A 9,335-nucleotide genomic window follows, 5' to 3' on the forward strand; every position below is an offset into this window, starting at 1 on the left:
AAGTACCACCAAACCTCACGGAAGTGACCAAGACCCCCTGGTTGGCCACATAGTGACAAAGATTCCCAACACCACACAGCAGCTTTTGGGAGTCTCTCAGCACACAGTGGGACATACCGCTCTGACGCCCCTATCCCCACTTCTTTCTCCCCCCTTAAAAAGCGGTGGGCATCAGCACATAAGATCTTTTAGAAAGTCCAGTACCACAGTAATGTGAACTGGTTCTCTCCAGGTACAGGGTCACGTGCTCTTCATCTGCTCTACCACACAGTGTTCCCATTTTTGTGGAACCTTTGGAAACTGGGATGTCTAGGACGTCAGTTGTTGTGCCTATTTTCCCCTTCAGCAACTCCTCACCAGCTCTAAACACTGCCAGCCTGCCTATAGCTGAGCATGTGGAATCAAACTGTACGAAGGGGCACTACGAAGGGGCACAGGGCGCTGTTCCTTTGGCCACGAAGCTGTTGAGCGTGGATAGCAGCAGCTTGAGCTTGTGCGCGGGTCGTCTGATGTCCACGATCTCCCAATGCTGACTTCCCGCTGCGTGGACTTTTGCTGCCTCCTGACTGCTCTGGCTACCGCTTGCCATGGCCTTGGGTTCCACCACGCCATGAACGACTGGCGTCCCTCTCTCCTATCCCAACAGCATAAGGTCCTCTTTACTGGTTGTGAGAGGGACCACCAAACTGTCAGGATGGTACATGGTGAAGTTAACACGGAAGGGACTGAGCGTCGCGCGCACTGTCTGGCCCAAGCTGCAGCTTCAGCTGGACAATGCGCTATCCGACACCAGTGGCGAAGCGCCCCAAAGGCCGGCCCCGCCTCTTCTGGATGACGGAAACGCCCAGGCGCCGTTTCCGGCCCCGCCCCCACTACCGCCCCGCCCGCAGACGCAGAGGTGCTGCCTGGGCCACTCTTCCGGTTGCTTGGGGCTGACCGCCAGCAGGCGGCGCGGTGTCGAACCCCGGGGAGCATGGAGGGCACGTGTGAGAAGTCTGAAGAACATGGGAGTGACGGGGAGGATCCTGACTCCGCGGAGGCCCCGGTGCGAATCCGGAACACCCCAGAAGACATCGTGCTAGAAGCCCCGGCCAGCGGTCTGGCGTTCCATCCGGCCCGCGACCTGTTGGCAGCGGGGGACGTGGACGGCGACGTCTTCGTGTGAGTGCAGTACAGGGCTGGGAGCGTGGTGGGCGCAGGGACTGCCCGGACTGGAATATCCCCGGGGATGGAGCTGGGAAGAGGAGGGAGAAGAGAAAGTTTGCAAGACTGAACAAGTCCTATACATTCAATAGCATTTGGCTTTCAATAAATTACTGCACAGAGATCCTTTAAAGTAACTGAAAGAAGGCCAGAGTGTCTGGAATGTCATAACGGAGCAGAAACACTGTAGCAGAACCAGAACAAGTCCAAGATAACGTTATTTATTTCTTACCTGATTACTGTGACAGGCTTCGCGGGGCCCTTTATTTTGCTTTTTACCCCTCTTTAATCTTTCAAAAACACAAATCCAATTAGCTGCTTCCTTGATTAAAACCCTTCAGCGGGTACAGCAGTGTTCTTTGCAGCGCTATTCACGATACCCAAAAGGTAGAAACAACTTAAATATCCATCAATAGATGCGTGGCTAAACAAAATGTGTTATATACATACAATGGAATATTACTCAGCCATAAAGAGAAATGAAGTCCTGATACATACCATGACATGGATGAATTTTGAAAAACTTGTGCTGAGTGATATGTCAGTCATAGAAGGGCAAATACTGTATGATCTCGCTTATATGAAACCAAAGCTTATTAGTGGTTAGAGGAGTGGGTAGGAGGGGGAAAGGGGAGTTATTGTTTAGGGGGTCCTGAGTTTATGTTTAGGAAACCCTGGTGGCATAGTGGTTAAGTGCTACAGCTGCTAACCAAAAGGTCAGAAGTTCAAATCCACCAGGCACTCCTTTGAAACTCTGTGGGGCAGTTCTACTCTGACCTTTAGGGTCGCTATGAGTGGGAATCGACTCGACGGCAATGGGTTTGGAGTTTACGTTAATGGTGGTGGAATAATTCAGATAATGATAATGGTTGCACAACGTGAAGAACGTAACCACTGTCACTGAATTGTACAGGTAAAAATTGTTGAATTGGCAACAACAACAACAAAACCTTCAGTGGCTTAGGTCTGCTCCTAGGATCAAGTTCAGACTCCTCATTTCGACTTTTAGGGCCCCGATCATCCGCCCCTTGCCTGCTCTCCCCTTTCTGTCCTCATTCATCCTCACCTTTTTATGTAACCTGAAATCTCAGCTCTTTTACACACGCTATTCCTTCTGCCTGGAAAATTCCTTTGCCCTCCTTTTTTCTACTGTGCCTCAGTTCTTAGCATCTCTTTCTCCATGCCTGAGACTAAATTAGATTACCTATTGTTGCTTTTTTTTATGGCACCAGATACCTTGCCTTCATAAACTTTACACTGGTTTAATCAGGGAAATCTCTGGGTGGTGCAAACAATAAATGTGCTCGGCTGCTAAAAGAAAAGTTGGAGGTGCTCGTCCATTCCGAGGCACCTAGGAAGAAAGGTCTGGTAATCTATATACAAAAAAGCAGCCACTGAAAACCCTAAGGAGCACAGTTCTATGCCACAGATGGGGTTGCCATGAGTCTAGACAGCAACTGGTTTGGTGTAATCATACATCCGTTTGTGTAATTATTTGAATGCTTGTCTCTACTAAAGGAATGTTTTCTAAACTTTTTTACCTCACCTCACACTAAAAAAGTTTTTTACATTATGCTATTGAAGATTTTAAGCAGGAGATTCATGCTATCAGATTTATTTAATGGATATATGTGAAGGTTGTTGAAATGGCAAATGTTTTCCTACCTATGTATTTAACACAGTAAAAAAAAAAAAAAGGTTATATATATAAAAAAAGATTTTCTTAATGAATTTAAACTTCAGCTCCCTCATTAACAGCAGAGGCCTTGGTCAAGTTAACTTCTGCTTTCTATTCTTTGAAAATGGGATTAATAATACTTACCTTGCAGAGTGGTACAGTGCTTGAATACAGTTGCTCAACAAATGTTGGCTGCCTTCTACTACTATGCATATTTACAGGGTCAGATGCTTAGGAGTCATCCTAGACCTACCCCCCCCCCCATGTTGCTTCTGCCATCAAGTTCTGCTCTGTCTCCCAAAGGCTCTTGAATATACCCCTTGGTTCTCCCTTTCTCTACCCTCAGTTGCTGCCTTCTGGTGGGCCCCTAATTTCTCCCTGTGACCGTTCTGAAGAGATCCCTTTTCCCCATAGGATTAAGTTCAGACCTCTTTGTGGCCTCTATGGTCCCAAGCCCAGTTCAGCCTATCTGCCAGACTCAGCCATGCCACTTTTTTGCCACTTGAACCCTCCCCATTCCTTGTCTCTGCCCTAGAAGGGATATTGACGTCTGTCAGGTGAACTCCTGTTTATTTTTCAAGATCCAACACACGTTATCACCTTAGTTTGCTTTCCAGTGCTCTCTTCTCCCTCCCCAAGCATTCGTCCAGTCTGTGGATGTTTATTAACCACCTTTTTCATGTGAGGCATTGTGTTAGGCACTGGGACAGACAAGTAGACCCAGTCCTGCTCTCCTGGAGTTTACTGTCAATTATTCATTGGCCCTTTTTGAGAGTTTGCCCTGAGGCAGGCACTAGGGATTCTCTTCAGACAGCTTACAGGTGCTTCTCTGATCCACCTGCATTTTGATCCTACCTCCATTTCAGCACCTGGTCATAATGTGCTGTGATTTCTACATTTTCAACTTCTGGGCCTGGTCTTCTGTCATTAATTTAGCAGTCATTTCTGACCTCCGATGTGACCTAGACCCATTCTTTCCCCAGGCTGGGGGTTTCAAGGATGAAAGAGGGGTGGGGTGGTAGGGAGGTCACAAAGAGGCCCTGGGCAAATGTAATGAAAGATGTAACATTTGAAGCTCACTGAAAATGGGATGGTAAGCTCCTTGGGCTTGGAGGTGTGCAAGCAGGAACTCCTAGGTAGGTGGAAGGTTGGTCTAGTTGGTATCTGCATTCCATGCATCTCAGGAGGGGTCAGGGATCATTCACAACCCCATCCCCTCTCCTCAGCTTTTCCTACTCCTGCCAGGAGGGAGAAACCAAGGAGCTCTGGTCCTCGGGGCACCACCTGAAGTCCTGCCGGGCTGTGGCCTTCTCTGAAGATGGACAGAGTGAGTACTAGGGAAGGCAGCCAGCAGTGTGGTGGTGGGAAGGGAGCGGTGAGCATCACTGTGACCTGGGCACCTTTTTCCCCTAGAACTTGTCACTGTCTCCAAGGACAAAGCCATCCACATTCTCGATGTGGAGCAGGGCCAACTGGAAAGACGCATTTCTAAGGCTCATGGGTAAGGGGAACCAACTGTATGCGTGTGTGTGTGTGCAGACAAGAGGTGAGAGACAAGGACTGGGAGGGTCCCTGTTGGGACAAAGATGCTCTGAAAAGTTTTACATCTGTGTCCTCAGGGCCCCTATCAACAGTTTGCTGCTGGTGGATGAGAATATTCTGGCCACTGGGGATGATACAGGTGGTGTCAGACTCTGGGACCAGCGGAAGGAGAGCCCCTTAATGGATATGCGACAGCATGAAGAGTACATTGCTGACATGGCTCTGGACCCGGCTAAAAAGCTGCTGTTGACAGCCAGGTACAACCTCAAAGCTACATTCCCTCTTCTCCCCATGTTAAATGTCTCCCTCAAAGGGAGCTTTTGGACAAGCCTACTGCTCTGCTCTCTACAGTGGGGATGGCTGCCTTGGTGTTTTCAACATCAAGCGGCACCGGTTTGAGCTGCTATCAGAGCCTCAGTCTGGGGACCTGACCTCTGTCACTCTCATGAAGGTACAGCTGGATATGGTGGAATGGGGGTGTGCTAGGGGCTTGATCCCAGGTGGCTCCACAGACCCAGTCTGTCCTCTCCCTGTAGCGTGGAAAGAAGGTGGCCTGTGGCTCCAGTGAAGGTACCATCTACCTCTTCAACTGGAATGGCTTTGGGGCCACGAGTGACCGCTTTGCTCTGAGAGCAGAGTCTATTGACTGCATGGTTCCAGTCAATGAGAGTCTGCTGTGCACTGGCTCCACCGATGGAGTCATCAGGTGAGGAAAGCCAGGGGGGCCCTCAGGTCACAGAAGGGCAGGGCAGGCCCAGCCAGCCAGTACCAACACTCTTCTCTCCTCACCTAGGGCTGTGAACATACTACCGAACCGAGTGGTGGGCAGTGTGGGCCAGCATGCCGGGGAGCCTGTGGAGGAGCTGGCCCTCTCCCACTGTGGCCGCTTCCTGGCCAGTAGTGGCCATGACCAGCGCCTCAAGTTCTGGGACATGGCCCAGCTGCGGGCTGTGGTAGTAGATGACTACCGTTGGCGCAAGAAAAAGGGAGGGCCTCTGCGAGCCATGAGCAGCAAGGCCTGGAGCGCCAGTGACTTCTTTGCAGGACTGAGGGAGGAGGAAGAGGATTCCACAACACGTGGGGAAGAGGAGAGTGAGGAGGACAGTGACTGAGGGAGTGAGCTCTCAGGACAGTTCCTCACTCACAAGGCAAGAATCCTACTTCCTGGGCTGGATCCTGAAAGGCTATGTTATTTACAATACTTTTGTACAGTTGGTCCCTGGGTGGTGCAAATGGTTTCTACTGGACTACTAACCTAAAGGTTGGCAGTTCAAACCCATCCAGTGGTGCTGTGAGAGGCAGGCCTGGGAATCTGCTTCTGTAAAGATTAAAAAGATTACAGCCAAGAAAATCATATGGAGCAGCCACTTTATAAGACACAGAGTTGCCGTAAGTTGGAACTGACTCAGCGACAATGGGTATGTTTTTTTATACTGTGCAGCTCAGGAAGAGACATAGACAGAGACAGAGACCCAGGACTCAAGGCAATCCTATGGGGAAGGGTCCCTGCCCTGTAACAGCTGCTCACTCTACCAGTTTGAAGAAGACAAGCTCTCAGCTAGGGCAAACAGCACAGACACAGGTGTATATACCAACCAGGCGTTTAATATAAATACAACCAGCACAGAAAAACACAAAACTATACATAAACCAAAACCAGAATGTGGTGGGAGCAAAGAGCAGATTTTCTGATCCTTTGGCTCAGCCAGTCCCCAAATAAAAGCCAACCAAAATGACAGATCAAGAAATTGAGAAATGAAGATTCATGTTAAGCTGTGGGAAGCAGGGAGGGTGTGTGTGTCACACGGAATCCCCAAGGAAGACCACCAAGTCAGGTTAGACCCTGGGTTGGGAGGAGGGCCAGGTCCTTCACCACAACTTAGCTAAGCTGGAGCTGCCCCCAGGTGCTATGGGGCTCTGCCCCAGCAGGGAGTACATGTCAGGCCTGGGGCAAAATCTGCCCCTCCCCATTTTAGGCTTAGATGGTGGCCACCCAGGCCTGCTGGGCTGGGGACTGACACAGGCTCTGCCTACCCATTCAGGTTACCTGTGGAGAGGATGGGGTCATTGCTTAACCATGATACCTGCCTCAGCAGACCACAGAAGGCTGTTCCCAGACTCACTCAATGCCTCCAGCAGCCGTACAGACACGGCGTCCTTGGCCACCTCGTGCCCATCCTGCCCATCTGGGGCCAGCACAACCCAGATGAGGCCACTGAAGGGCACTGGATGCCCAGGGATCACCACCTGGTACCAGAAGCGGTACCAGCCAGCAGGGCCTGTGCCTAAGCACTTGGTAAGGAATACAGGGCTGCCTAGCTTCATCTGCTGGCACAGCAGCTGCAGGGCAGCGCGAGCCCCTTGGGGCCCTAGCTTGTCCCTGGCTAGGGCCAATCGGCTGCCCTCTGGCTGTAGGCACCGTAGTGAGGGACCCACAAGTTGCTGGCGGAGTCGCTGCTTCAGGTCTGGCTTGAGCCACTCCACAGTTACCTGCTCTCCACAGAGGCACGAGTGTCCTGTAAGAAAAGGGTGGAGACAAGGGCACATCTGAGCCCTGGGCCTAAGTCCCCAGACCCTGTGAGCCCTTGGGAGTCACACAGGCCTGGATTTAATTTATGGTCTCCTTGTTTCCACCAGGAGTGACCTTGGGCAAGTTAAATAATGTCTCCAGGCATCACTGTCCTTATTTGTAAAGGTGTAATATTTGCTGCCTTCGAAGTTTGTTTGTTCTGAGTACTGCTTGGGGCAGGTCTACTTCATTACCATCTTAATAGCTAACCTCTACTGTGAATGCTTGCTTTGAATCAGGAAATGTGCTAAGTACTGTGTCCTAAAAGTTAATTCTCACAACAGTATGAAAAGGCAAGTTTTATAGTGGATATAAAAAGTAGGCTCAGTTGGACTGCCATGGGCAAGTCCATTTCTCTTAAACTTATTTCTAAAGAAGGAGGAATCCTGACTGTTTCATTGGGGTGTTGAGATTAATCTGGAGATAATGCACGGAAAAGTGTTGTTTTAGGTTAAGTGGCAGCAGCAGCACCACGAGAAATAGTTTAAGGTTGTAAACTGAGGCATACTTGACGCTAAGAATCTTGCAAATTGACATGCTATGCTGACGTGCATAGGTAAAGAGCCTGGCAGAACGAGCCTGGCCCCAACCAGCCGCCCAGTTGCCTCCATCCCGTACCTTCCACCAGAGCCTTTTTGGCCATGGCAGCGGCGCGGTGCGAACTGAACTTGAGCAGCGCGATCTGCGCGGGCGCCGGCCTGGGGCTGGGCAGCAGCAGCGCCTCCTGCAGGCCGGAACCCAGCGGCTGCAGCGCGAGCATTAGCGCGTGGTGGCTCAGACCCGGCGGCAGCCCGTCCACGCTCAGCTCGCACTTCTCGGTACTGCGGCATACGAGCAGCGGGCAGGAGGGCCGCAGTGGGTGGTTGTGCAGCGTGGCGATGGCAGCCTGTGCCCCACGCCGCGAGCTGTAGCGAGCGTAGGCGAAGCCGCGGTTCAGGCCACTGAAGGTCATCATCAGGCGGAACTCATAGAGGCGGCCCACGCGCTGGAACAGCGGGATCAGCTGGTGCTCGTACACGTCCTGAGGCAGCCGCCCGATGAACACTTCCGACCCGGCGGGCGGCGGGCTGCCCACCCAGCCTGGGAGAAGGGGGCGGGGAGGAGGGCACCGTCATTCACCCTGATCGTTCCGGGTTCGGGGCCCAGGGACCCAGCGTAGAAGGGCACTTTGTGCCCAAACGTCTGTGAAATGGGTACAACATCCATACTCCGGGGCCGCTGGCATAATTAAGTGACTGAGCTAACTACGGGGCTAGCACAGAATGGGTTCACCTTTAGACTGGCTCCCTTCCTCGAGGGGGCGGGTGGCTGGGAAGCCACAGTTTTGTGCCTCTTCTGCTTGGGGTGTAAATCCGGGTAGTTACGGGGTTTTGATGGTGGAGCTTTGGAGGAGGCCCCTCCCCCAAAAGGGGCTGGTCGGGGCGGTACAGGCTGGAAAAGCCTGGCAGGCGCCTGGGCTGTGGCTACCGTACCTGGGGGTGGCCCGCCATACTTCCTCTGTCCGTTCACCTGCACCAGTCGGATGCCTGTCTCCCTGACCCACGCCTCCAGCGCCGCCTTGTTCTCTGGATTCACCCTCTCACACCACAGCTGAGAGGAAAAGGGCAGGATGGAATGGTGGTTCGCCTAGCCCATCTCCGCCTCACTTGTGCGGCTGGCACCCCTGTTGCCCCCCGCCCGCCCTGCGCAGGTGGAGCGCCTTGGCACCCCTTCGTCACCGACTACTTACCTCACACTCCCGCTTGGACTGCATGACTCCCCAGCTGGCCCGCCGGTACCCTCTTTATAACTTCCTCCCCATCGGCCTCTGGAAGCTTCCCGTCTCTCCATCCCCCAATCTCTCATTGGTTCTGAGCACGACCCCTCCTCTCAAGGGGGTGGGGATACCCACCGCACGTGCGCCTTGGGCCCTCGGATCCGCAGGTGAACGCTATAAACTTTAGTGGGTGAGTCTGCTGGTAACCTCACCTCTAAGAAGTGACTCACAAACTGGCACCGGGTGGACGCTGGAGGCAAGAACCCAGGGGCACCCTTCACCCTGGGGAAGGGCCTGTAGGCCCTACTGTAAGGCTTTCTCCCCGTTTTCCACCACTGAATTGCCCTGAATGAGAAGAGGCCCAGGCTCCGACGGTAAAGGCAGGGGTAGGCACCAGTGACACAGGCAGGCTCCAGTGGTTGAGGCGTTTTATTGGACCGTTGGCATTGGTCTTGGGGAGGTATCCCCTCCATCTGCTGTGGGGCCCTGTAGCAGAGGCGCACAAGCCACATTAGGCCCCCAAGGCCCTCATGGAAAATGGTGTACCACCTGGCCGTTTTTGCCAGTGATTACCAGTAAAATAATTC

General features: G+C 52.4%; 2 protein-coding genes across 3 annotated transcripts; one reads left to right on the top strand and one right to left on the bottom strand.

Moving 5' to 3' along the window:
• Positions 1-885: 885 nt before the first annotated feature.
• On the top strand, positions 886-9,293 carry WDR55 (WD repeat domain 55). 2 transcript variants are annotated; one of them, XM_003404546.4, is made up of 7 exons: positions 886-1,161; positions 4,108-4,208; positions 4,295-4,382; positions 4,501-4,680; positions 4,775-4,874; positions 4,960-5,129; positions 5,217-9,293. In XM_003404546.4, the coding sequence occupies exons 1-7, from the start codon at positions 974-976 to the stop codon at positions 5,533-5,535; spliced, it is 1,146 nt and encodes a 381-aa protein (XP_003404594.1). In that variant the 5' UTR covers positions 886-973; the 3' UTR covers positions 5,536-9,293. The 2 variants fall into 2 exon arrangements, with proteins under 2 accessions (XP_003404594.1, XP_023405503.1); XM_023549735.2 differs by having other exon boundaries at positions 1,058-1,161; positions 4,127-4,208.
• DND1 (DND microRNA-mediated repression inhibitor 1) lies at positions 6,488-8,978 on the bottom strand. The gene is made up of 4 exons (XM_003404547.4): positions 8,722-8,978; positions 8,465-8,582; positions 7,611-8,072; positions 6,488-6,939 (listed from the first exon to the last, which is right to left on the bottom strand). Exons 1-4 carry the CDS (start codon positions 8,743-8,745, stop codon positions 6,488-6,490), a joined length of 1,056 nt encoding a protein of 351 aa, XP_003404595.1. The 5' UTR covers positions 8,746-8,978.
• Positions 9,294-9,335: the final 42 nt, after the last annotated feature.

This window comes from Loxodonta africana, chromosome 2, assembly GCF_030014295.1.
Source record: "Loxodonta africana isolate mLoxAfr1 chromosome 2, mLoxAfr1.hap2, whole genome shotgun sequence".
Classification (NCBI taxonomy): Eukaryota; Metazoa; Chordata; class Mammalia; order Proboscidea; family Elephantidae; genus Loxodonta; species Loxodonta africana.

Bases quoted from the DNA above. Each gene is read 5' to 3' on its own strand.
- WDR55 (XM_003404546.4), top strand. From the start codon at position 974: ATGGAGGGCACGTGTGAGAAGTCTGAAGAACATGGGAGTGACGGGGAG. The intron at 4,681-4,774 runs GTACAACCTCAA...TGCTCTCTACAG, and splicing joins AAGCTGCTGTTGACAGCCAG to TGGGGATGGCTGCCTTGGTG. The intron at 4,875-4,959 runs GTACAGCTGGAT...CTCTCCCTGTAG, and splicing joins CCTCTGTCACTCTCATGAAG to CGTGGAAAGAAGGTGGCCTG.
- DND1 (XM_003404547.4), bottom strand. From the start codon at position 8,745: ATGCAGTCCAAGCGGGAGTGTGAG. The intron at 8,583-8,721 runs GTAAGTAGTCGG...TTTTCCTCTCAG, and splicing joins AGTCCAAGCGGGAGTGTGAG to CTGTGGTGTGAGAGGGTGAA. The intron at 6,940-7,610 runs GTACGGGATGGA...CTTTTCTTACAG, and splicing joins CAAAAAGGCTCTGGTGGAAG to GACACTCGTGCCTCTGTGGA.